Consider the following 26,450-nt stretch of genomic DNA (forward strand, 5'->3'; position numbering starts at 1 on the left):
CTTTTGAAACCTTTTTGGTCGCGGAAAAACCTCTCATGTCTCTTCTGGTTGCAAAGTCGGCGAGAACTGGAGGCTTCCGAACTGCAGTCCGCAAACCAATAGGTGATGTCATGGGGACAGTCTGTGGAGTAAAGAAGGGCTCCACTCCTCCAGACAGAGAAGAAATCCACATAGTTTCTAATAAGGTTCGACAGTACCAGCACCCTGACATTTTTACAATAAGACTGCATTAATGCAGTTTACTGATGGAAGAATCAAATAAGAGTGTACAAGTATATGTACAGTGTGTGTGTGTATATAAGTGGGATAATGATCTTGCACACACTTTCTCATAAGATATAATTGTGTTGCGGTTACTAATTACATTTGGATTTTACATTACAAAATCAAAGCACAACATTAGCTGTAGTTCTGTTCTCTTGTGACTAACAGTAGCGTCCGGAGGCAGGTCCACCGTACGGTTTCTCTGTTTGTAATGGATATCAACGGTAAAGTGTACTGGCCTTCAAAGAGTATCATCTGGGAATGGACAGAGGCTTGACTATTCCAAACATATCCGTTGTCAATAGTCTGTTTATTGAAGCTTCTTTTCTTTTTTAAGATTGCAGTTCTATAATTCTGCATTTGTGCATAGTGTTGATTTTTTTTTTATTCTTGGCTGCAATAAAATAATAATAATTAGTAAACTGCTTTATGTTGCCACACATATTTTTAATGTCTTCTATCCTTAGTTTGCATTCATTTGTATATTTTGTACTGCTTACTTAACATTGCTTTCATATGTATATTTTCAGGTTGTGGTTGTTTTTACTTTCCTTTTCCTTTTCTTTGTGGTTGATTTGTGTCCTGGCCTCTTTGTTTTGCAGATGAGGGCAGGAGTGCAGTTGACCTGGCAGGAGGGGCTCAGATAGTAGCTGAACACATTAAGTCCCTCTTCCAAAATACTGAGCCGGAAAATGAGAAGCTCTTGACTGTCTTTTGTGGCATGCTGATGAACTATAGCAATGATAATGGTAATGACCAGCTTCCCCAAGAACAACTGTTCACTAATATCAACTAATCAGCGGATGTTCTCTTTCTTATACACAGACGATGTCGCCTCAATTATTTCTCAGACATTATGGTTGCACTGAACATTCTATGCTTTCCTGTTTTGGACTGACCCCTCTCCTGATCTTTTCTACCATGCCGTCTGTTGCTTTTCCAACTCCATCTCTGAGGTAATCTGCAGTTATTAATATTTGCAGAGTCAGCTTTCATAGTAGCAGTACTTTTTCTCCCCTCTTCCTTGCTGCAGTAAGTTTAAATTGTAAACATGGACTCATTAGCTAGTTCCTCACCCAGCTTTGTAGCCATGCTGGCATTGTGTCTCTAGGTATGGCCACACAAGTCCACCACTTCGGTCCAGACTCAACTATTTCAACAACTAGAGTGGATTGCCATTAAATGTTGTACAGACATTTATGGGTCCCACATTATGTATCATAATGACTTGCCATTTAGCGCCGCCATGAGGTTGATGTTGGTTTAAAGGGAAATATCTTTCTACAGCTCTCACTATTGGATGGATTGCCATGTGTCGCGCTAATTAGCTTATGTCATCATGCTAAACTACGGTTGCATCAATAGCGAACATTATCATCTCAACAGCAACATATTAGCATTGTCACTGTAATGCTGATGTTAGCATTTTGGAGCCACTTGATTTGCTTTAGACTATTTATCTTGTTCTGATTGTGTGCAGTTAAAACAAATGAGATACAGTGTGTTAATCAGCAAGCTTTACAGTTGGTGGTCGGGAATTTAAAAACTTTGGACAGTCAGGCTAGCTGTTTACCCAGCGTTCCTGTCTTTGTGCTAATCTAGGCTTAGCACGTGCTCACTCCTGCTCTGTGCTCTTTGAAAGAAACTGAATAAGCTCATTTACAAAAAGGCTGCCCTATTCCCTTTAGTTGCAGGGCCTTTTTAATTCTCATTAAAAGGTCATGCAATGTGTACAATGTTTTAGAAATACCACAGTTAAGTTGAAAGTAAAGGTACACCTCATCTATTTGGCTTCAAAAACAACCCAAGATTTTTAAGAAGAGTATAGATGGAAGTTTATCCTGCAGTTTACATAGTATGCGCTCTCTTCCACGTGTCTCTATATTCACTAAGTATCTGCATTACTTTCTATGGGCCTTCTGTGATATATATACTATGACTATGATTTACTATGACTACATGAGGAACATGACTACCTGCTTCATGTTCCTGGACTATGCTACAGTTTGTGTCCTTGTGACAAGACGCCTTGTTGACCGGAGCAGCAATATGATCTGATGGATCAGACCTCCTGCTAAGTGTCTCTTGGCTCTCGACAACAGTTGGATCTGTTTGGCTGCCGATGAAAGGGTTTGTGTTACGCTAATGGAATGAAAGGGTTTGTGTTACGCTAACGGAATGAAAGGGTTTGTGTTACGCTAACAGAATGAAAGGGTTTGTGTTACGCTAATGGAATGAAAGGGTTTGTGTTACGCTAACAGAATGAAAGGGTTTGTGTTACACTAACGTAATGAAAGGGTTTGTGTTACGCTAACAGAATGAAAGGGTTTGTGTTACGCTAATGGAATGAAAGGGTTTGTGTTACGCTAACAGAATGAAAGGGTTTGTGTTACACTAACGTAATGAAAGGGTTTGTGTTACGCTAACAGAATGAAAGGGTTTGTGTTACGCTAATGGAATGAAAGGGTTTGTGTTACGCTAACAGAATGAAAGGGTTTGTGTTACGCTAATGGAATGAAAGGGTTTGTGTTACGCTAATGGAATGAAAGGGTTTGTGTTACGCTAACAGAATGAAAGGGTTTGTGTTACGCTAATGGAATGAAAGGGTTTGTGTTACGCTAACGGAATGAAAGGGTTTGTGTTACGCTAACGTAATGAAAGGGTTTGTGTTACGCTAACGGAATGAAAGGGTTTGTGTTACGCTAACAGAATGAAAGGGTTTGTGTTACACTAACGTAATGAAAGGGTTTGTGTTACGCTAATGGAATGAAAGGGTTTGTGTTACGCTAACGGAATGAAAGGGTTTGTGTTACGCTAACAGAATGAAAGGGTTTGTGTTACACTAACGGAATGAAAGGGTTTGTGTTACGCTAACGGAATGAAAGGGTTTGTGTTACGCTAACGGAATGAAAGGGTTTGTGTTACGCTAACGGAATGAAAGGGTTTGTGTTACGCTAACAGAATGAAAGGGTTTGTGTTACACTAACGTAATGAAAGGGTTTGTGTTACGCTAATGGAATGAAAGGGTTTGTGTTACGCTAACAGAATGAAAGGGTTTGTGTTACGCTAATGGAATGAAAGGGTTTGTGTTACGCTAACGGAATGAAAGGGTTTGTGTTACGCTAACGGAATGAAAGGGTTTGTGTTACACTAACAGAATGAAAGGGTTTGTGTTACGCTAACGGAATGAAAGGGTTTGTGTTACGCTAACAGAATGAAAGGGTTTGTGTTACACTAACAGAATGAAAGGGTTTGTGTTACACTAACAGAATGAAAGGGTTTGTGTTACACTAACAGAATGAAAGGGTTTGTGTTACGCTAACGAAATGAAAGGGTTTGTGTTACACTAACAGAATGAAAGGGTTTGTGTTACACTAACAGAATGAAAGGGTTTGTGTTACACTAACAGAATGAAAGGGTTTGTGTTACGCTAACGTAATGAAAGGGTTTGTGTTACACTAACGTAATGAAAGGGTTTGTTACGCTAATGGAATGAAAGGGTTTGTGTTACGCTAACGGAATGAAAGGGTTTGTGTTACGCTAACAGAATGAAAGGGTTTGTGTTACACTAACGTAATGAAAGGGTTTGTGTTACGCTAATGGAATGAAAGGGTTTGTGTTACGCTAATGGAATGAAAGGGTTTGTGTTACGCTAACAGAATGAAAGGGTTTGTGTTACGCTAACATAATGAAAGGGTTTGTGTTACGCTAATGGAATGAAAGGGTTTGTGTTACGCTAACGGAATGAAAGGGTTTGTGTTACGCTAACGGAATGAAAGGGTTTGTGTTACGCTAACGGAATGAAAGGGTTTGTGTTACACTAACAGAATGAAAGGGTTTGTGTTACGCTAACGGAATGAAAGGGTTTGTGTTACGCTAACGGAATGAAAGGGTTTGTGTTACGCTAACAGAATGAAAGGGTTTGTGTTACACTAACAGAATGAAAGGGTTTGTGTTACACTAACAGAATGAAAGGGTTTGTGTTACGCTAACAGAATGAAAGGGTTTGTGTTACGCTAACGGAATGAAAGGGTTTGTGTTACACTAACGTAATGAAAGGGTTTGTGTTACGCTAACGTAATGAAAGGGTTTGTGTTACACTAACGGAATGAAAGGGTTTGTGTTACACTAACAGAATGAAAGGGTTTGTGTTACACTAACAGAATGAAAGGGTTTGTGTTACACTAACAGAATGAAAGGGTTTGTGTTACACTAACAGAATGAAAGGGTTTGTGTTACGCTAACGTAATGAAAGGGTTTGTGTTACACTAACGGAATGAAAGGGTTTGTGTTACACTAACGGAATGAAAGGGTCTGTGTTACACTAACAGAATGAAAGGGTTTGTGTTACACTAACGGAATGAAAGGGTTTGTGTTACGCTAACGGAATGAAAGGGTTTGTGTTACACTAACAGAATGAAAGGGTTTGTGTTACACTAACGTAATGAAAGGGTTTGTGTTACACTAACGGAATGAAAGGGTTTGTGTTACACTAACGTAATGAAAGGGTTTGTGTTACGCTAACGGAATGAAAGGGTTTGTGTTACACTAACGGAATGAAAGGGTTTGTGTTACACTAACGTAATGAAAGGGTTTGTGTTACACTAACGTAATGAAAGGGTTTGTGTTACACTAACGGAATGAAAGGGTTTGTGTTACACTAACGTAATGAAAGGGTTTGTGTTACGCTAACGTAATGAAAGGGTTTGTGTTACGCTAACGTAATGAAAGGGTTTGTGTTACGCTAACGGAATGAAAGGGTTTGTGTTACGCTAACAGAATGAAAGGGTTTGTGTTACGCTAACGTAATGAAAGGGTTTGTGTTACGCTAACGTAATGAAAGGGTTTGTGTTACGCTAACGTAATGAAAGGGTTTGTGTTACGCTAACGGAATGAAAGGGTTTGTGTTACGCTAACGGAATGAAAGGGTTTGTGTTACGCTAACAGAATGAAAGGGTTTGTGTTACGCTAACGTAATGAAAGGGTTTGTGTTACACTAACAGAATGAAAGGGTTTGTGTTACGCTAACGTAATGAAAGGGTTTGTGTTACGCTAACAGAATGAAAGGGTTTGTGTTACACTAACGTAATGAAAGGGTTTGTGTTACGCTAACGTAATGAAAGGGTTTGTGTTACGCTAACGTAATGAAAGGGTTTGTGTTACGCTAACGGAATGAAAGGGTTTGTGTTACGCTAACGGAATGAAAGGGTTTGTGTTACGCTAACAGAATGAAAGGGTTTGTGTTACGCTAACAGAATGAAAGGGTTTGTGTTACGCTAACAGAATGAAAGGGTTTGTGTTACACTAACAGAATGAAAGGGTTTGTGTTACGCTAACAGAATGAAAGGGTTTGTGTTACGCTAACGTAATGAAAGGGTTTGTGTTACGCTAATGTAATGAAAGGGTTTGTGTTACGCTAACGTAATGAAAGGGTTTGTGTTACGCTAACGTAATGAAAGGGTTTGTGTTACGCTAACGGAATGAAAGGGTTTGTGTTACGCTAACGTAATGAAAGGGTTTGTGTTACGCTAACGGAATGAAAGGGTTTGTGTTACGCTAACGTAATGAAAGGGTTTGTGTTACACTAACAGAATGAAAGGGTTTGTGTTACACTAACAGAATGAAAGGGTTTGTGTTACGCTAACAGAATGAAAGGGTTTGTGTTACGCTAGCAGAATGAAAGGGTTTGTGTTACGCTAACGTAATGAAAGGGTTTGTGTTACGCTAACGGAATGAAAGGGTTTGTGTTACGCTAACGGAATGAAAGGGTTTGTGTTACACTAACGTAATGAAAGGGTTTGTGTTACACTAACGGAATGAAAGGGTTTGTGTTACGCTAACGTAATGAAAGGGTTTGTGTTATGCTAACGGAATGAAAGGGTTTGTGTTACGCTAACGGAATGAAAGGGTTTGTGTTACGCTAACAGAATGAAAGGGTTTGTGTTACACTAACAGAATGAAAGGGTTTGTGTTACACTAACGGAATGAAAGGGTTTGTGTTACGCTAACGTAATGAAAGTGTTTGTGTTATGCTAACGGAATGAAAGGGTTTGTGTTACGCTAACAGAATGAAAGGGTTTTTCTTGCTTTCTGCATCTTTCAGCATCGAGCTGACTTAATTTCTAACGAATGTAAAAGAAAAAGTTTCATTGATTCTAGTCGAACCAATATTTGATATTTGCAGCTGAAACGCATATTGGTCAATATTTGTATTAAAAGGTGCACTTTTTTTTATTATAGAGCAGTACATTTGTTTACGGTTTTGCGGTTCCAGCTAATAACGGCGCACAAAAGACAACGACGTAATCTGGGCCTGCACGTCACGCACACTCTGCAAGTGGTCGCTGTTAGCATTCTAGCTGCTAGCTCAGCCGTCGCCATTTTGAGAGCCATTTGGAGAGCCATTTGGAGGCCCTCAGTCAGTTCTGGGTCTCTGGGTCACATCAGTGCTATTTTGTACCGGTGGCATCTCCCAGAACGTTTGTGCTTACTGCCCCTCCCCCTGTTTTTGTTGTCTTAGTCTACTCAAGTCAAGTGCATTTGTGAAATCTAATAGCATATTTAATATATCAAGGCTCATCGAACAGGAAACGGTTGTAGCACTCAGTAGAAATACACCACAGCAGTGGGATCATAATCACATCACGATGTCTCTGATGGTGAATGTTCAAACGACAGATGTAGCCTCGCTTGAATTGGCTTTTTAACTTCTTACTCTTCCATGGATTTATGGTTTAGCTTTTCCTGCTACTATACGTTATGATTGACATTCAATAATCATCTGAAAAGATCTTTTTGAGTCTTGCTCTTGAGACTTTAACTGGACTTGTTTCTTCTCTCATCTGTCCTGCTCATCTTCCCACTCTTGTCTTCCTCCACCATCGATTGCTCTCCAGGCATGTTCAGTAGCTTGACCACTACTATTTAATCGTACAACAGATGGAAAGTAGATAAAAGCTCAGCAGGTTCATTTGTCTTAAGGCTGTAGCAGCGCAACCATATAGTGTATTGCATTGGCCAAAGGTTAATGTAATGTAATGTAATGTAATATTGCATTGGCCAAAGGTTTGGTTTCTTATTAATTCATCTTTTTAATTTTAAGATGAAGAATGTGCTTTAATACCAGATTTCTACAAATAGTTACTGTTTATTGAAGCAAATCAGCTTTCGAGCGAAACTCTCACATTTTCCTCTTGACCTCCTCTACGTCATGTTTGGAACATTAGATCCACTGTCTGTCTTTCTGTATCTTTTTTTCTTCTTTTTTTGCAGATTCCTTACAAGCTCAGCTGATTAATATGGGTGTGATTCCCACTCTGGTGAAGCTGCTCGGCATCCATTCCCACAACACAGCCCTGACAGAAATGTGTCTAATTGCCTTTGGGAATTTGGCTGAGCTTGGTGAGTATTCAATTCAGTTTATTTTGTATAGCCCAATATCACAAATTACAAATTTGCCTCAGAGGGCTTTACAATCTGTACACATACGACATCCCTGACCTTTGACCTCACATCGGATCAGGAAAAACTCCCCAAAAATAACCTTTGACAGGGAAAAAAGGGAAGAAACCTTCAGGAGAGCAACAGAGGAGGATCCCTCTCCCCGGATGGACAGAAGAATAGATGTCATGTGACCAGATGAACAGAGATACAGAGTTACATAAACACATTACATGAATATGGCAATGTATGAATGGAACTTCAACCCATGAAACAGAAGGAGGTAGAGAGGAGGGGGCGGGGCATCAGCAGGGCCAATGGGAGGCCGGTTCACCAGCATCAGACACCTCCAGGTCCAATGGACCCTATGAGACGTGAAGTCACAACGACTCCGGGGAGGAAGCAGAGTTAATAAGGTGCAATGGAGAGATGTAAATTCATCCATAAGGAGAGAGAGAAGAGGAGAGAGGTGCTCAGTGTATCCTAAAACATCCCCCAGCAGCCTATAAGCCTATAGCAGCATATCAAGGGGCTGGACCAGGACAAACCTGATTCAGCCCTAACTATAAGTACTATTAAAGAGGAAAGTCTTAAGTCTATTCTTGATCAGAAGAACCGGGTAATAAAGGAAAGATAATCACTCGGCTTTAGTTGAGAATGTATTTTTGTGTTGCTGCTCAAGAAAGACGAGAATAATAAAGAAATGTTGATTCTTTTCTTAATTAATTGTCATCTAAAATAACTACTAAAGAGTTCTCGTATCGTTCAATTCTAACGATACCATCCCTTGTCAGGAATAATTCTTTCAGGAATAAAAAAATCTCAACAATAAATGAGAGATTCACCGTGACCTGAGTTTTGAATTGTGATGTCAGCTTGACTTTTAACTGTAATATAATGCACATGAGATGTCCATGTCGGGTAGAGGATTCCCTCTCATTCATGACATGCCCGTGGTCCTCCTCTTTTCAGAGTCCAGCAAAGAGCAGTTTGCTTCCACCAACATTGCTGAGGAGCTGGTGCGTCTTTTCCAGAAGCAGTCCGAGCACGAGAAGAAGGAAATGATTTTTGAAGTTCTGGCTCCACTTGCAGAAAATGGTAGGGTGTCAATTTTATTTTATCTTTTTTCAAAACATCGTGATTAAGGTCTACAAGATACCGTATCTAATACATTAGTACAGTTTTCTCTCTACTCCTCCTTGATAGGGAATTGTCCTCTTATAGATATTGTATAGAAGTTTAGTAGTGACAAATGTTACTCTTGTTGTTTTGATTTTATACTGCTTTTATTTTTGAGTAATTCCCTATATTGTTCTGACGTCAAAGGAATATTGCATAATTTTTTTCAGTGGATTGGTTTATAAAATCATGAAAATACTTCAGAGGATTTCTTCAGGCGTCTCGTTTTCTGCAACAAAATATGGTTGTATGTTTTGTCTGAATCTTAATCTTAAAAGTAAGTTGTTAAATACAAGTAGTGCAGTAAACATTTACACATTTGTCCCGTAAGGTGAAGTAGTATAAGATGGTAATAGTCAGTTAATCCGCTCCACTTAAACCACTGGTTGATATTTACTACAGGCCGACACATCGCGACGTATACGAAGCCTGAGACCTAAACGTCCTCGCAAGCTTCCGCTTCAACAAAGAGATGGAGAAGTAGTAGCAGACAAAGCCTCCAGATCTGTGCATGATGAGGAGACACAAACATAAATGCTATATTTCAACCAAACCTCCTCCTTGTTCCCTCTGTTTCATGGGACTGAGAATTAGCTCCACCAACTGTTAATATCAATGCACATTGGTTCATCTGTAGATTTGGTTCTAACGTCTTGTGTCCATGCAGTTGGCTGGCTCGTGATGAGGCCATCATGTGATGCACATATGATGCCCCACTGCAGCAGCAGAGCGTTCTGCTCTCAATATTGTCTCCTGCTTCCTCTGCCAGATGTGATAAAGCTCCAGCTGGTGGAGGCAGGCCTGGTGGAGTGTCTCCTGGAGGTGGTGGCTCAGACTGTAGACGGAGAGAGGGAGGAGGACATCGCCCAGCTCAAGACTGCCTCCGACCTCATGGTTCTCCTGCTGCTGGGAGGTAAACTTGCTTAGTTTGATGTGTTCTGTCATGAAATGTACAGTAAAATGTCTTTTTTGTGTTGTGGTTCAAAAACATCTTAATTCAGTTCCAGAGCATACTGTATGCACATTTTCCCTTTGGATTGGACCTGAACTTCAAAAGAACATTGTGTAACAATCATTAAACATTCATACTTACTTCAAACTCTTAGATTACCGTTGCAGGATGGATACAAGGTCATCATCGTCCCCTTTATGGACAGTCTTCTGCCCCGCACAGATCTTTAGTATTAATAATTCAACCTTCATGTAAATGTTTTATGGCAGTGGATGAGACCTGAACATGGTGTGTTCTAAATATATCTTTTGGGATGACACAGTTCACAAATCTAATGAGCGATGGAGCAATCGAGTTGTCCACATGCTCCTTCCTCTTTGTTGCTATGCAGACACTGAAAGTAGTGTGCAGTTTACAGAATGAACGCTTGAGTGTCTACAACATGAAGCTATACAAGAGAAGGCCCTTTGCTGCCTTTTTAGAACGCAGAATGACCAAAAGGTGTCTGAGGTTGTTCATCTGCACCGACTGACCCCGTCAGGGACATGATGAGCAGCAGCGTGCAGTAACCTGTCTTCCCTCTGTGGTCTAGATGAGTCCATGCAGAAGCTGTTTGAGGGAGGAAAGGGCAGCGTCTTTCAGAGGGTCCTGTCCTGGATTCCATCCCATAACCACCAGCTGCAGCTCGCTGGGGCTCTGGCCATTGCCAATTTTGCTCGCAACGGTGAGTCTGACTTCACATTGTGGAAAGTTACTGACCAACACATTAATCATCCCTGTTAGGAAAGAGGGGAATAGCACTAATGTACAACAGAGATAGATATTCTATATGCATTCATTCCCAGTATTTAAAGTGGTCATTTTCTCTTGTTAGCTGAGAGGGTGATGTATTGGGGCAAATAAACCACTTTCAGGATGTTTGAATATGAATGATATGTGATTAGTATTGGAAGTGTGAGACCCAACACTGGTCAGAAACACAACATCAAGGTATCCACTCTTATGTTTGTGAGTGTAGATGGGAATTGCATCCACATGGTGGACACTGGCATTGTGCAGAAGCTTCTGAAGCTGTTGGATCGGCACGTTGAGGAAGGCAACGTCACCGTTCAGCATGCAGCACTGAGCGCCCTACGGAACCTGGCCATACCCGGTGAGGAGAGCCCACACACTCCATGGACCTACGTCATCTACAGGTCTTCAAAGGTCCACTTGGTTCCTAGTAAAAAGACCTGACTCGTCTGGGTACAAATGGAGAGGGTTATGGTACCGTTGTGCTTCTCTTGCTCTAGAGTACCTGTTATACGGACAACTGTTTAAATTAGTTTGTCCATCCCATTTATGTCAATACAGCAGCAGCTCTTTGTACAACACAATCGAATCCCATCCACACCAGTACCGTTAGGCCAAACTTTATTACTCCTTTCAGCGCAGACCAGATTCCTTCCTTCCATTCTTATGTATGTATGTATGTATGTATGTATGTATATATATTTTATTTATATATAGCTAGCTAGCATATAGCATATACTACATTTGCTAACAACAAAAGAAGAAAGAATAATTGCTTGATTGCTTCGGTGTTTCATGTGCCTTGTTTCCTCTTTCCAGTGGTAAACAAATCCAAGATGCTGTCAGCTGGAGTAGCAGACGTGGTGTTGAGGTTTTTGCAGTCAGAGATGCCTCCAGTCCAGTTTAAGCTGCTGGGGACGTTACGCATGCTCATCGATACTCAAGGTAGAGATCTGATCATGTCTGTCTTTTCCCTGTGAAAGTTGTTCTCCGTCAGCTCTACTTAAGCTTTGTTGTGATAATCAAAAGATGATTTTCATGAAGACACATAAATATGCTGACTGCTGCTCAAGACCTGACAGTGGACAGATGGTTTCTCATGAAAAAAAGTCTTCAGAATCTGAGTGAAATAAAAAAAAAAGTAGTTCAGTCAACAAATCCAAAACGCCAACTTCCATTTTAGTTTTTTTCCAAAAAGACCAAATGAAATTCAGTTGGGTACTTTTGGGTACAAATTATCAGAAAGAAAAACCTGAACACCCAATTAAGTGTGTGTGTGTGTGTGTGTGTGTGTGTGTGTGTGTGTGTGTGTGTGTGTGTGTGTGTGTGTGTGTGTGTGTGTGTGTGTGTGTGTGTGTGTGTGTGTGTGTGTGTGTGTGTGTGTGTGTGTGTGTGTGTGTGTGTGTGTGTGTGTGTGTGTGTGTGTGTGTGTGTGTGTGTGTGTGTGTGTGTGTGTGTGTGTGTGTGTGTGTCGTTTCAGCTGAAGCCGCAGACCAGCTGGGAACCAATGGGAAGCTCGTGGAGAGGCTAGTGGAGTGGTGTGAAGCCAAAGATCACGCAGGGGTGATGGGCGAGTCCAACAGGCTCCTGTCTGCCCTCATTCGACACAGCAAGTCCAAGGTCCAACACAATCAAGTCTTTAGGGCTTTAGGAACCGTCAATTAACCCACGTCCTCCTTAAATACAGACCTGGTGATTTGTTGTTATCTAAATGTGCTCAAGAATTGACATAAAATAGAACCTCAATCAAAAATGGGCAGTGGCAATGAGGGGAAGCAGAATATTTATTTTGGTCATTACAGCCAACGCGAGAGAGAGCGAGAGAGAGAGCGAGAGAGAGAGAGCGAGAGAGAGAGCGAGCGAGAGAGAGAGCGAGAGAGAGAGAGCGAGAGAGAGAGCGAGCGAGAGAGAGAGAGAGAGAATTCTGAAAGTGCATCACAGGGATTTATCTTTTTATTTTTTAGGAAGTCGTTAGAGCCGTCATCCATGGAGGAGGAGTCAAGCACTTAGTTACCATGGCAACTAGTGAGCATATGATTATGCAGAACGAAGCTCTGGTGGCGTTGGGTCTCATAGCAGCGCTGGATTTGGGTAAGAGTGAGAACGAATGACTAAATAGAAATGAACTGAGTTGTTTTTTGTGTATTTATTTACTGGGAGTTTGAAAACAACCTCATGTCTACAGGTGGAGCTCAGTCTCTCAGTGAATTTGACCCGAGACTCTTTTCTTTCTCCTTCTCAGTCGCAGCTGAGAAGGACTTTGTCGGAGCCAACCTGGTGTCGGTGCTCCACAAGCTGCTGTCAGACGAGAGGAGCGCACCGGAGATCAAGTACAACTCCATGATCCTCATCTGTGCAGTTATGGGCTCAGGTGAGGCTCTTTAACCAAAGACAAACCCTTTGAATAAACACCTGTGAATAATAGGCATAAATCACATGCACTTATTACTGTACACCAGTGGTTCTCAAACTGTGGGGCGCAGTGGTACTACAGGACATAAAACAAAGTCATTAATAAATACATGGTGATTTCACCATGTCAATGTTTACGTTGCGCATGCGCGATGGCCAAGATTCTTGGCGACTCGCCAGGGCCGTCCTTGTCAGAGCGGCTTTTCTGCTTTTGCCCTTCAAAACAAAAGCTCAACATTGAGCATAATCAGTGCAAAACAGGTTAATTGCAGCAACAATAAGCTATTTTTTGCAAAATATTAGTTACTTTTTGCACAGATAGTTTTCATTGTTGTTTTTTTGTCTGATGTAGCAATCTGGTTTACTTGAAAGTGATTGCAATTTTCTTTATTCTATTTGAAAAAGCAGATGGAGGAGTCACAAAAAGTTATATAAATAAAAATATGTTTGTTGGGGCGGTGGTGCATGAACGTGACAGAAAAGGTTTGAGAACCACTGCTGTACACTGAGTTGTGATGGTGCATATTTTGACATTATTTCCTTGCTGTTAATTTTTCAAAGTAAACATTGATGATGCTGGTAATAGTTCCCTCAGTGAACTTTTTGAAACTATAGTGAGTGCAAAGCTTGTTTTAATGAATTTTTAAATAGTGATGGAAGAGACAGGCATTTATTCTTCATTTGCCTGCTTAAGAAGATCATATTTTAGTAAGAAGCTTCCCTGTATCATCTGCTCCTTTTTAATTTGCTGTAATACCAACAGGGAACTTTCTCCATGATACTTTAAAAAAAAATGTTTAAACAAATAGTATTTTCATTCACACATTCTTTCAAATAGCTCCTGCTTTGCCATTTGTTAATGCATTCAACACTTTCAACAAGCTTTCCAGTGGTTTGAAGGGCAGAATATCTTTTAATTTGAGTCTTTCATTGAAAGCACAAACCAGAACAGTGTAAATAATAAAGCTGTTGAATCGGTTCCCTATTTGAACACCAGTTCCATGTCCTTTCTAAACACAGCTGATCATATGTTAGTGAGTCATCTGGCTGTCAATGCAAACACATTCTCCACTGTTTATTGACTCCTCCCTCCCCCCTCTCTTTAGAGCCCCTCCACAAAGAGGTCCAGAGCCTGGCGTTCATCGACGTGGTGTCCAAGCTGAGGGCCCACGAAAACAAAATGGTCTCCCACCAGGCGTCCCTCACAGAGCAGCGGTTAACTGCCCAGAGCTAAATGACTGTCTGACCCCGCCCACACCCACCCACCCACAACGCCTGCCTGAACACCCAATCACCCAGTGACACCTCATGACTGCTCTCCCCTCTGTGCCCTATCTTCATGTGCCAAGGTACCATGTCGCGTTAACTGCCAGCCAAGACCTTCTCATGTCTCTGCCCCGCCCACCAGGGTTAGACTGAGCATGCAATCTGACCATTTTCTAACGTCATTTTATAATTTGAATTACAACAATGAACCTATAATGTAATCCTCAAGAGGGTGGAAACGTCTCTGAAACAGTTTGTAAGACTTGTGTCTCCTCTGAAAGCCATAATAATGAATTTATTTAGGTGGGTTAGCAGGTCCTTAACGAAGCCACGCCCCTTAAACCCTGGTCTACCTGCATCAGTCCAACCCTGGTCCCCTCCTCTACTTGTATCTTCTGCTATAAGTAGGTCCACAGGAGCTGAGGCGCCATAAACAGCCTAACGCAATAGATAAGAGACAACACTCTTTTACGACCATAGCTGTGAGACCATCCACCGGTAACCCACCAGTGAAAAAATGTGCACAAAAGAACAAAAAAAAAAGACTTCCTGTTGTGATTTTTCCTTCATTTTTAAGAAAAGCAGCCATCCATGATGTGCCCAGTCGTGTCCATGTAGCTCGAGTATAAATTGACTAGAAACTGCATGTTTTAGTCCTGTTAAAGGTGTGCCCGTGTTCATTTGACCTCTCCACTGCTCGCATAGTCCCAAAGTCCAGCCTGCCCTCCTCCACTGACACGGCCAGTCTTGTACACTTTTTTTTGCACTTGTTGTTTCGGCTCGGATCAATAGATTTTATCAGATTTTTAATTCCACAGTAGTCAAACACACTTCCTATGCTCCAGCAGCTGTACAGTGAACAGTAGTCACTCCTCGGACCTATAAGGTAAGAATAGTCATGTCAGGTGGGCACAAAGTAACAAAACATGCAATTCAGTCTGGAAAAGAAAGGTCTCTTCTATTCAAATCAAAGATGTCTCTGATTTCACATGGATGGTATTGACTTGAATTAAAAAGACTAAATCATGTTTTTGTTACTTTGCTCCTACCTGGCAGGTTTCCCATCTTATAGGTCCTTAAGCAGATTGCCTCTCCGACATCTAATCAATGCATGGCAGTTTGCATAGCCACAGTTCTACAGGTGAACACCTTCTGAACGCTGTACAAGCTCCAGAAAACATCACTAGGAAATCACATTTTGTGATGGGGCATGAACTGGTAATCTATGAAGAGCAGCCAAGAACAAGACTAAGAATTCCAAAAGTAGAATGGAGCACTACAGCCTGAGCTGTAACACGATAGAGCCCCAAAAGAAATGACGACCGTGGCTCTATGGAAACCAGGAGTGTAATTCTGCTGTATGAAGTAAAGCGTGTGTTGTGGAGCAAAGTATTTAACCACAGGTTCTCTCTTTATGGCAGTTGTTCTAGTCGAAGGGGTTTCTGCTAACACGTCAGCATGTCCGACACCCTATGTTCACGTGCCACCCTGTTTCCTGGTCTGGGCCCATGCTTTTGTTTTTTTTTAAAGGTATGAATGGTTATTTATCAGATCTGTGCTCTTTCTGAAGACACATGCCTGTGGAGATGTATCCATAGTAACTGCGTAAAATCCTATAAACTTAAGTGTTTGTTGTAAATGTCATGAGTTGTACATTTGGAGGATTGTAACTCAGCAGATAATTAAAAGATGATAGCTGGTGATGGCCGACGTATCCCTGCTGTAGCTCCGTCTGAAAGGATTGCTTCCTGTTTGCACCTCATGACAAACAGGAAGTGGGGGTGGGGAGTCAAGGGAGTGACTCATCGGATGAGTTCCCACCAATCTGCATTTGTTTGGAATGAACCGATTTCAGACTAGTTTCTATCTAAAGATGCCCAGGAACTGTGTGTGTGTGTGTGTGTGTGTGTGGCAATGCACAAACCAACCAACCAGAGTGCCAAAAATAACACCCCTTTAAAGACTCAAGTATGCACTTTTTATTTATTTTTTTGTCACTTTAATAAATTGTAATTGATATTAAAATCAGTCCAATTTCAACAGGACATGAGACGAGGACATTAGGAGTTAGTTACATGACAGTGTTTGTGGGGTTCCATGTGATCATCTAATCGTGATGAGTGAGAGGCGAGACAGCCGGACTGCAGTGCTCCTCACACTTCCTCCGTCTGCTTCAGATGTACAATCAGAAACACGGCTGATCCCTTGTTGATGAACATATTCAGTGTTCAAGCTCCACAATATCAATCTGAACATACTTTACTGGAAAAATGCTGCAAATACTTTGCAAAAGTGATGCATGCTTCGAGCAAATAATCGCTTTAAAACATCGAAAGAAACACCGAGGGAAACGAACATCCGAACATTCCCGTTTCAGATGTGTTCATTGTGCATCAAAGTAGAGGCAGTGAAGACGACCAGGTGGTGTTTTCACTCAGATGTTCGTGGTGAAACATCCCCTCCTCCCGGTTCTCACCAACATATGAAATGAAATGACGGCGGGGTTACAACGACACACGTGGATCAGACCTTCAACACGTTTAAAAATGATCCAGGTCATTTCAAATGTTCACACCGTTTCAAAAAAGTGTGAAATAAGGGATTAACGTGATAGTAGGACCGGGCTAGTTTGAGTACAGATGCTGAAACTGGACTTTTTCAAATCCTTACTACTGAGAAATATAAATCTTTTTTTGTATAATAAGTTTTTCATTGAAAAGATTAGTTTGGATTTTTCAAACCCTGCCCTTCATATTTACAAACCTATGTAGATATGAAGGACCCATTCTAAGCTAATGAAAACACAGCCAGTCTTAGTTCCAGGTGGTTATACACTAATGAAAACATAGTTATTAATACTGTATTCCATGTCTGCCAATACAGCCTAAATCCTACACACTGGCCCTTTAAAGCGTTGGACTCTGGAGAGCGTTGTTCCTCTCAGAGAGGACTGTGGATCAAAGGGATACTTCTAGAAACCAATAACTTTCACCATACAGACGGTGTCTTAGTAAATGTTTTGTATCGATGTAAAAATACCCATTAACAAAAAAAAAAGCCAAAGTTCACATGTGAAATGTTTTCTAAATGCAAGTTTGCCAGAGTAAAAGAAGAAGGTGTTGTTGTGAGAAGAAGAAAAAAGAAGCGTCAGTCTGTTTTCAGTTTTGTAACTCCACCCACCAGATCCGGAGAGTGAGCGGTGGAAAGGTGCACAAAACAAGCGCTCAGCTGGGACGAGCAGCGACGTCACAGTCCTGCTTGATGGGGTCAGCAGTGGAGCGACGGTACCCATCATTATCAAAAAGATGTACAAAACTCTACGCTGAGCGGCGTGCGTGTTCGAGCCCCTCAACAACTCGGTGTTATGTACAGAGCGTTTACGTAGTAGTGCCTCGGGGAAAGGTGCTGGTTCAGTGAAGAAAAACAGGTGCAGGAGGACAGCGAGGCTCCCTGGCGATGTGCTCGAAGGAGGGCATCTGAGGGCAGTTGGCGACACAAAATACAATTAACTTTGTATCAATTGTACATTCTTAAGTGGCGTATACAGCCAAAGTCAATTTCAGGGGGAACAAATAAGAAAAGGGTTACCTGTTTGAATTGAAATGCTGTGTCAGCATCAGGTAAAGAAACTGGAAAAGAGCAGACAGACAGTTAATTAATCAGAAAGCTTGTGAACAACAACAGGAAGCAGAGCGGCGGCTCGGGATCAGCGCTTTAAACTCAGAAGAAGAAGAAGGTCCTCGGGCAGAAGAGAAGGCCACGAAGAAAGACAGACTTGTCAGTCACATGACTCGAGGCGTATTAATGCACAGCTCAGCGGGACCATGAAGGAGGTCATCGACATGCAGCATTTAAAAGCCTTTCGTTAGGGCTCGTCCATGAAGAAACTACGTGTCCCGCACAATGCTAATGCTAATGCTGTTAGCAGTATGTGGTCGGTTTGTTATTTTACAGTTCTGAAATATTTCTATCGGCTGCCACGTAAAAGGTCAAAGTTCCCAAAGCCGCCTCTAACCACACCCACAATAACGTTGGCTTCTGTTCATAACATGAACACGCCTTCGTTCCACAGAATCAGAGCCGTGCCGACATTCTGAGCCTCGTCGTCTTTAGAGGGGATCAAATGGGGTCCAGCAGTCTGTATCAACCTCCAACAGGAGTTCTACTCCGGCTGCTCCAGACGTGTCAGATTGTAGATTATTATGGGGTTATGGGGGGAAAAGAAGTTTCAAGAACTCTGAATTTACGGGGCAACTAAACTACTATTTACTCATGAAAAATGACTTTGGATGGGAACCAAATGCTAACCTACTGCTAATGAGCTAGCGAGCAGCCACAGAGTGAAACAGGAGATACTGCATGGAGATCAGAGGAGGTTCATGTGGAGTCATTCTAACAACGCTTTGAGTGGCCAGATGTTGTAAACATCTAACAGCTGTTTTAGGGGGTCATGAGGATCAATACTCCTAATGTGGTGAAACACTGCTTACACAACCTGTAAAGATGGCACGAGGAACTGTAATGCAGTGTTAATGTTGGCGCCCCCTGTGGACACAAGGGGTAGTTTTTACTAATTTTACTGCCTGAACTCCATGGATATAATTAAACCCGGAATATTACGGAATGAGTCCAGTGGCTCACTCTGGCCTCCATAGCACAATAAGAGTAGAATGAACACCCAGCAGCTGTTTGCAGATGTGTCCCTTAAAGGGAACACGACACCAAACCAACATCATCCATCCGATCCCACAAAGCACACAACGCAACAACTGGATCACCACACCCACCGGCTACAAACACACAAGCAGCGTGTGTGTGTGTGTGTCATGAGGAGTACGCTGATGCTTTCCTGCTGGAGGGTGGTGGGATTCGACCCGTGGAGGGAGAGGGGGGCACCCTGATGGAGCATGGAGGAGGAAGAATGAGGTGAGTTTTGACATGATGAAGGTGAAGCTCAGTAGTTAAGGAATGACAACGCCAATTCACTTAAAATTCAAAGATGTAAAAGTAGCCATAGTTCAAGTACATTATGGGCCTTTTGTGGAATGAGAACAGAAGAAACAAACTGGTGAAACGGGTATGAGGGCACTCAAGTATGAAAGTTCATTTTCTCACCAGCTCGCTCGCACAGCTTCAATGTCGCTCACTAGGTTTTGGGCCAGACAAATCCCAAAAATCTGTGGATGAAAGAAGACAAAAGGGTGAGCTGCAGCGCCGCTGGTTGTGTCTCCGGTCGGGGGAACCTGTGAGTGGAACTGGCCTGCAGCAGAGCGACTCCAATGAAGATCCCGGCCACCAGGGTGAGGTTGTCCTGCAGCCACTTCTCAAACTGCGGCACGCAGCCCTTCATGTTGATGTAGTCCTTCTGCTCCGCGTCCTGCTCAACACAAGCGGCACAGTTTCACCTCCACAGGTTGACACAAACAGTCTGCTAACTAAGCATGTTTGCTCATTTCATCCACCTTTGACCTGCCCTCAAAATCACTGTTTGTATTATATCACTTTCATTTCATTGAGAAGAGATGAAATATGACATTTTCTAGGTGAATAAAATCAAAATGGCCAAAAGGAAAGCGTGAGCGAGTTACTCACTGGTTTAGCTCGAATGTCGTATCCACACTGAGTGTTGATTACATCCTCCTGGAGACAGAAGACAACGCATTAAACCGTCTCCATGACAACACTGATGTTCAGCAGCAAATTCAGCACATTTATATAATGAAAAACAAAGATGTGATCAGGTGAGCGTGCATAAAGGGAAGTCAGAATTAACAAATATTAACTGTATGTGTACAGATTGTAAAGCCCTCTGAGGCAAATTTGTAATTTGTGATATTGGGCTATACAAAATAAACTGAATTGAATTGAATTTAATTTAATTTAATTAGCCCGGCATGGGTTGCGAGCTCAGGCTGCAGAGCGGGGGACTCGTACCGCCGGGTCCTTGGTGCAGCAGGAGAAGGGAACGCCGCACTTCTCTCGACTGGGATTCCCATCGGTGCAGTTGAAATAGATGTTCAGGTTCCAGTCGTCTGCTCCGAACGCGCCGCAGCACTCCCACTGAAGTCACGCCGAGACAGAAGAAGAAATAATATACATTTCTGCATTGTAATTATTGATGCATTCAACGTGTTGCTTATTTCCAGGGTCATGACTGAACTGTGAATGCAGACGTACGTATTCCTGAGTGAAGTCGATGAGGTTCTGCAGATCGATGTCGTCGCGGTACGCACGGATGTTGTTGTTGATGAACAGGTTGAGCTGGTCTTTAATCCAGTCCTTAAAGACGAAGGCCAGGATGCCCGTCGTCAGCTCCAAGAAAAAGATGATCCCCAGAAACACTGAGAACTAGGACAGGGACACGGTGAGTTTACCCATCATACACCACTGCACGTGAAATATCGAACGGTCCCATCACGGAACGTACAAACTTGAGTAGAAACGTGTTTTCCCGCAGCGCTCCGATGCATCCTGCAAAGCCCAGAATGAACATGATCGCCCCGACCACCATGAAGAGCCAGACCGGGTCCAGCCCCCCCAGGTCCGTGATGGACGAGATGTTGGACAGGACCCCCTGGAGGGGAGAGACAGCACGTCAAACTTCCGGTCAAGGACAGGAAGGTCCCTTCAGAATAATAAAAACAGTATCTTCCTCTTATGCTTTACAATACATTCCTCAGAATATTCTTCATAATATCCCTTATATAATTATCATATCTTTCTTTATGTATTCATTTAAAACATAGACTTTCTTATTTACATGTGCAAGTATATATAAAATCAATGCATAACCAAATGTACATTCACTTTGGTAAACGACTCAATAGTTCCTGCAGTTATACAATGTAAATGGTGAACTTAAAAAAAACCCTGTGACCTGATGTTGAATTTCTAAAGTAAAGGTTTTAAGATTGATTTTTCACCGTCCAAGCGGCCATTGATTTCATATCATTTGATGATGTATGAAATCCTACATTGTAGATCACCTCAGCATCCCATTAGATGTTGGTATATAGACGTCTCTTGGGACTAGGCCAGGTGATGGAGTGGTCAGACACTTATTTATCACCTACTTAACCCACTGACTAAAGATGATAGACTGGGGAATGACTGGAGGGATGTTCGGGAAGGCGTCATATTTAACAGGATATCGTCTGCGTGTATGGTGATTTTTTATAGTGCGATCTGGATTGGTTTTCCTGGGCTACATGCAGATCAGGGTCGGCCCTCCGTCAGTTCAGAGGATCGTGGGAATTCACCTGAAGCTGTTTGGTAACTTGAAGAACGGCCGAGTCAAACGTGGTATGCTCTCAAAGGCTCTAGATCTAGAGAGTGATTGTGTAGAAATCACTGGGGCTGTTTCTCCTTCCTGCTTTATTGAACTTATTTATTACTTATTTTACAAATTGCCGATGGTTTCTGTCAATTATGATAGTGTTTTTACAAAGTCATTGGCGAGATCTGCTGACATATGTCATTGCTATTGCAAAGTCTGATGTGGCAAAAAAAGACAAGCAGTCAAACGATAAGCAAAGTTGTAAACGTCACCAACCTTGGACATCAAAAGCCTGGCACTCGAAAATAAATCTTTCATCCTCCAATAGAGGAAATATTTGATATGCTATGTCCAGTGTAGTAATTATAAAGCCCAGTTCTTGCTTTGAAAGAACAAGAAAGAATGTGAGGAAATGAAGAAAAGACAGCTCCATCTATTGCACAGCGTCTCCTTCAGGACCAACATAGGACGGATGAACGCTCTGCAGCCGCCAACACCACAGAGGGTTGACGGAGCCTTTAACACCTATTCATATCTGTAGCTGGGAATATGAACTGATTCAGTGAAATACTTCTTATTAATATCACCCTGGGTTCCATCAGTGCATTCATAGTAAACTCAGTTTGATAAGTTTCAAGTGTTTGTTTAATCACATTTACGAGGATGGAACTTGGGCCGGGATTTAAAGCTGTATTTACTTAGTTTGCCCACTAGGGAGCAGCAGAGCAGGCGGCTAGAAGCTAACCATCTAGCTAGCTTCAAAACAATGAGCTAAAAGAGGCAAAACAGTTCAGAGGGACAGAGTTGGTGATAATTCACATAACACACATTGTTTATATATAAATATTGATTAGCGGAGTGAATTAGTAGCGGAGAACATCCTACACAACCTCATAGCCGTGGGTTTAATTCCAACCCCCCCGCCCCCCATTAGTGCAGCTTTTTATATTATTATCATGATAAAAAAGAAAAAGCATGTCAAAGTATTTGGAAGTGAAGGACTAACATAATAGAGTATTCTGTTGTAATACTGTGTGCTTACCTTCTCACTCCACGCCCACAGTCCAATCCCAACCAAGGCCATGCCCAGCAGCTGCAACACACCACAGTCGAGTCAGATCACAGCCGCCGCGTTGATGCACCGCGACACGGCGCCTTGTTATTCAGACACGTTTCCTCTGAGGCCCTCGTGGCCGTCTTTATTCCTCTATGATGTCGGTGTTTGTTTCATCGGAGGTTTACCCTCACAAAGTCACCGATGCTGATTCAGAACCCGGGGTTCACATCATTACATCATTACATCTCACCTGAAACGTGCAGTTGTTATTGTTGTTTAGCTTTCGCTCATCTTGATATTATTACATGGATGAAAACGTGCCCACTCGGGGTATGAATTTCTTCTCTTTATTTATGTATCGTGATTTTTCATCACTGTGTGTTTCATTGTGTTCTTTAACTGCTGAGTCAGCGTTCCGAAAAGGAGAGGGACGTTTGCTACCTTGCATGAAATGACATGTGTACGTTGCAATAATTAGTAAATCATGAGCTTGCTATCGCCGCATCAGATCAATCGATTGACAGAAAATGAATTGACTATTTTGATAATTGATCGTTTTTGGCAGTTAAAAGACCTTGAACTTCTCTTTGACCGTCGGTGTGGTCCTTTGGTGCTCAGCACAGAACACAAAGTGCACATGTGGGAGGAGAGGAACAAACGGAGAATAAAGGCCTGTTTTTGGAGCAGTGTCACTCTGCTGGTGTCAACACGAGCATACTAAAAAAGGTCAATCTCTAAATATGCATTCATCTCTAGATGAGTGTTGCGCACAGCTGCTTTACGCTGAGGGAGAAGTGTCTCCTCCCTGCAGCCATCTGAAGGACTGCGTTGATGAAACCGCCAGCCTCTGATTGGAGGAGAGCGCAGTGACATCACACTCACTGCTCACTGTGTTTACCTTCATTAAAGCGCCCTCAAACTGCAGAAGAAGAAGACGCACACACATCAGACCGGTCTGTAGAAGTGCTGTTCTTCTTCTTAGAGACACCCGATAACTGGAGCTCATGAATCCTGAGTGTGACCGCCTCGTTTACTTCTACCTACTAAATCTGGGCTCTGTGTTTTTTTGACTTGTTGCTATCATCATTGTACTATTGAAGTGTTTGAAAATTTTAACTTTTCTTTATACAAATCACAAATTAAAACCCACTTTTTAGAACTTCTTTAGTGTGTTCTATGTTTTTAGTGTGTAGCTCTCTTATGATTGTTATGTTTGTAAAGTGTCTTTGTCGCATTTGTAAAAAGCGCTATATAAATAAAATGTATAATAATTATATTATTATTAAAACACATCTGCCTCCTGGCTGCACATCTGTGTGAGCTGCAGTGTGATTGGCTCAGCTGTTTCAGAGCAAAGAGACCAGCGATGTGATTGGCCGAGAGTGTATTTATTCATCCTCTCACCCACCCAACCCGTTTGTACTTTGAGAGCAGGAACCGTGGGAGTGTGTGGACACAGAGAACCTCCACTTTGTGCCTGTGAGAGGAACATCAGGCCCGAAACGGCAACAATGTGATGTTCTAGGTTCTCAAAAGGGAAGCTGCTGTTATTGGTCTTCATTGATGCTACATTCAAATCTTTGGGTAAAACAGGACATCTGATGACAGAAGCTTGAGCTCTGTTATTGTCATGGATGTTTTATTGACCATGCGCTTCATTGGTCCATCATGAAAGTAATCAGCAGACACATTAATGATGGACAGTATTGTGAGTTGCAGAATATAAAAAACATAAAAAATCAAAGTTGGACACACAATTGATCCGTCGCACGTCTGATTTAAAGATCCCCTGCTTTTCTTTTGCCACAGTAAAGTGACAGTCTGACATTATTCACCGGCAGTATGTTTCCCATGAACCGGTGAGGGAAACACCATATTCACCTGAACGCCTCACGTGGCTTTAAAGCCGTTAGAACTTTGCTGTCGCTCGTGCGTTTGACGCCAATGACAGCACTTCTTGAGACACGTGACGTCATGTCTGAACGACATTGAGCCGTCGTTGTGAGTGTGATATGAATGATAAGCCGAGGCTGAGCCGTCACTCCTTCACCCCTAAAAGCCGATTAGCTGTCCGCGAGGCTCTGCAGCCGCTTCACCGGACCAATATAACCACAATAAGGCGCGCGTGCGCTGACCCCATAGGAATATGAAGGCTAAGATGCGGTGATGATCGGGGCCTTCTTCCCCATTGGCCGGTGGACACGACAATAGCCGAACTGGACCCGAGAGAGGCGCAGGCGAATACAAGAATAAAGCTGCTCACCCAGAACAGGATGTTGAACCCGAAGATGAAGTATTTGATGCAGCAGCTGACTTCGTTGCCTTTGTACTGATTCCCCGACATGTTTGAGCATCATCGGCGCGTGAGGGGGGAGAAAAAAACACTCGGCCTGCTTCACAGGCTTTGTGTGCGGGGTGGAACAGGTTCAGCGCTCCGGGGAGGCATTTCCACTCGGTCCGCTTCGAAAGGTTCTCACAGCCGGCTTCGGGTCCGCATCGGGAGCATGTCGGGACGGGGTCCGGGACGGGGTCCGTTACGGGGTCCGCGTTCACACACGGAGTCGCGAGGATATCCAAAGCGGACGTTGACGCGGTAAACCGCAGAATAAAAAAAAGAAGATCCGCTGCTTTCTGGGCGAATTGCGCCTGGAGGAGGCGTTCCGCTGCTGCGGGAGGTCGTCACTGATTGGCTGCGAACAACGCTCGAGAGACTGAGGATGCAACCAATCATATTAGTGGAAAGACGGGCCACTTCCTGTGTCCCGAATGACGTAGGCTACTAATGATAAAAGAGATACTGCTACGCAATAATAATGACAACAAAATAACAAGATAATAACATAATAAGAATTTCACAATCACACTTTGCTTGACAACTCGGAATATTATTTTCACTTTAACTGCTCGAAAATTACTTCATTCATTATTATTTAAGCTGCTTCGTTTCCCCCCTAAAAATAGTCAAACATATGAATTTGCACTAGAACGAACATGTCTAATCTAATTGTAGAATATGAAAACTCAAAGTCATTATATTATAAATGCTTATGAAATTAAATAAAAATGATTATGAAATATTAATAAGAACCTCACGTGGTAGCTATAAGGTAGCTACAGCCTTATTATCATCATCAATCATTATCAACAACAACATTCAATTTCAATTCAGTTTATTTTGTATAACCCAATATCACAAATTACAAATTTGCCTCAGAGGGCTTTACAATCTGTACACATACGACATCCCTGACCTTTGACCTCACATCGAATCATACATACAATCTGAGTTCCTGATATTAATTGTCTGGTATCAAGAATGTGATTCTTTTTTTTGTTTACCACAAGCATTTGAGTCCAACAGTAAGATTTTACAGTTTGAGTCATTCTGTGTCAAATCAAATTAGTTTTTCTTCTAATATATGGCAAGTGAGGTGGAGATCAATGATGAGCTACAAGTAACACATGACACAAATAATCAGAACGTGATTGATTGATTGATTGTGGAGGACAGGAATAAACGCGGTAGACAAGGTTTATCTGTTGGCTGCACACCTCTGTGGCCGTTTATTCCACTCACAAACAAATCACCTGTGACACTGACATCTCGTCACCTTTAACCCCTCAACGCCATCCCGTTGCCCTGGTTACAATACCTGCTCTTAAAGGGACCCTGTCACCTATATCGTAAGACACCCCACTAGTCCTATAAAGTCTGTGCTCCCAGCCGAGTCCCCTACAATTGTACATTTCATTTGATGAAAGAAAGTGCTCAAAATACAAATGCAATGTTTCTGGTGGTCCTATCCAGGATG

The 26,450-nt window shown here is 42.2% G+C and overlaps 2 protein-coding genes across 3 annotated transcripts in view; one reads left to right on the forward strand and one right to left on the reverse strand.

The window, feature by feature from the left end:
- Positions 1–23,797, forward strand: part of rap1gds1 (RAP1, GTP-GDP dissociation stimulator 1) — a 36,911-nt gene extending 13,114 nt beyond the window's left edge. Inside the window, exons 5-16 of one of the 2 annotated variants that reach the window (XM_034556642.1) lie at positions 867–1,013; positions 7,537–7,665; positions 8,677–8,802; positions 9,653–9,796; positions 10,428–10,559; positions 10,854–10,988; positions 11,447–11,572; positions 12,108–12,247; positions 12,592–12,718; positions 12,870–12,998; positions 14,146–20,669; positions 20,763–23,797. In XM_034556642.1, coding sequence (XP_034412533.1) covers positions 867–1,013; positions 7,537–7,665; positions 8,677–8,802; positions 9,653–9,796; positions 10,428–10,559; positions 10,854–10,988; positions 11,447–11,572; positions 12,108–12,247; positions 12,592–12,718; positions 12,870–12,998; positions 14,146–14,273 — 1,463 coding nt within the window. In that variant the 3' untranslated portion in view covers positions 14,274–20,669; positions 20,763–23,797. The remainder of the gene's footprint in view (positions 1–866; positions 1,014–7,536; positions 7,666–8,676; positions 8,803–9,652; positions 9,797–10,427; positions 10,560–10,853; positions 10,989–11,446; positions 11,573–12,107; positions 12,248–12,591; positions 12,719–12,869; positions 12,999–14,145; positions 20,670–20,762) is intronic. The other variant, XM_034556643.1, reaches the window with a different exon arrangement.
- Positions 16,270–25,318, reverse strand: tspan5a (tetraspanin 5a). The gene is made up of 11 exons (XM_034556646.1): positions 24,902–25,318; positions 22,624–22,674; positions 20,733–20,879; positions 20,483–20,653; positions 20,240–20,365; positions 19,898–19,945; positions 19,566–19,682; positions 19,421–19,482; positions 19,093–19,202; positions 17,894–17,934; positions 16,270–17,791 (listed from the first exon to the last, which is right to left on the reverse strand). The coding sequence occupies exons 1-9, from the start codon at positions 24,980–24,982 to the stop codon at positions 19,130–19,132; spliced, it is 876 nt and encodes a 291-aa protein (XP_034412537.1). The 5' UTR covers positions 24,983–25,318; the 3' UTR covers positions 16,270–17,791; positions 17,894–17,934; positions 19,093–19,129.
- Between the last annotated feature and the right edge of the window lie 1,132 nt (positions 25,319–26,450).

The sequence above is a fragment of the Cyclopterus lumpus genome, chromosome 18, assembly GCF_009769545.1.
Source record: "Cyclopterus lumpus isolate fCycLum1 chromosome 18, fCycLum1.pri, whole genome shotgun sequence".
NCBI lineage: Eukaryota > Metazoa > Chordata > Actinopteri > Perciformes > Cyclopteridae > Cyclopterus > Cyclopterus lumpus.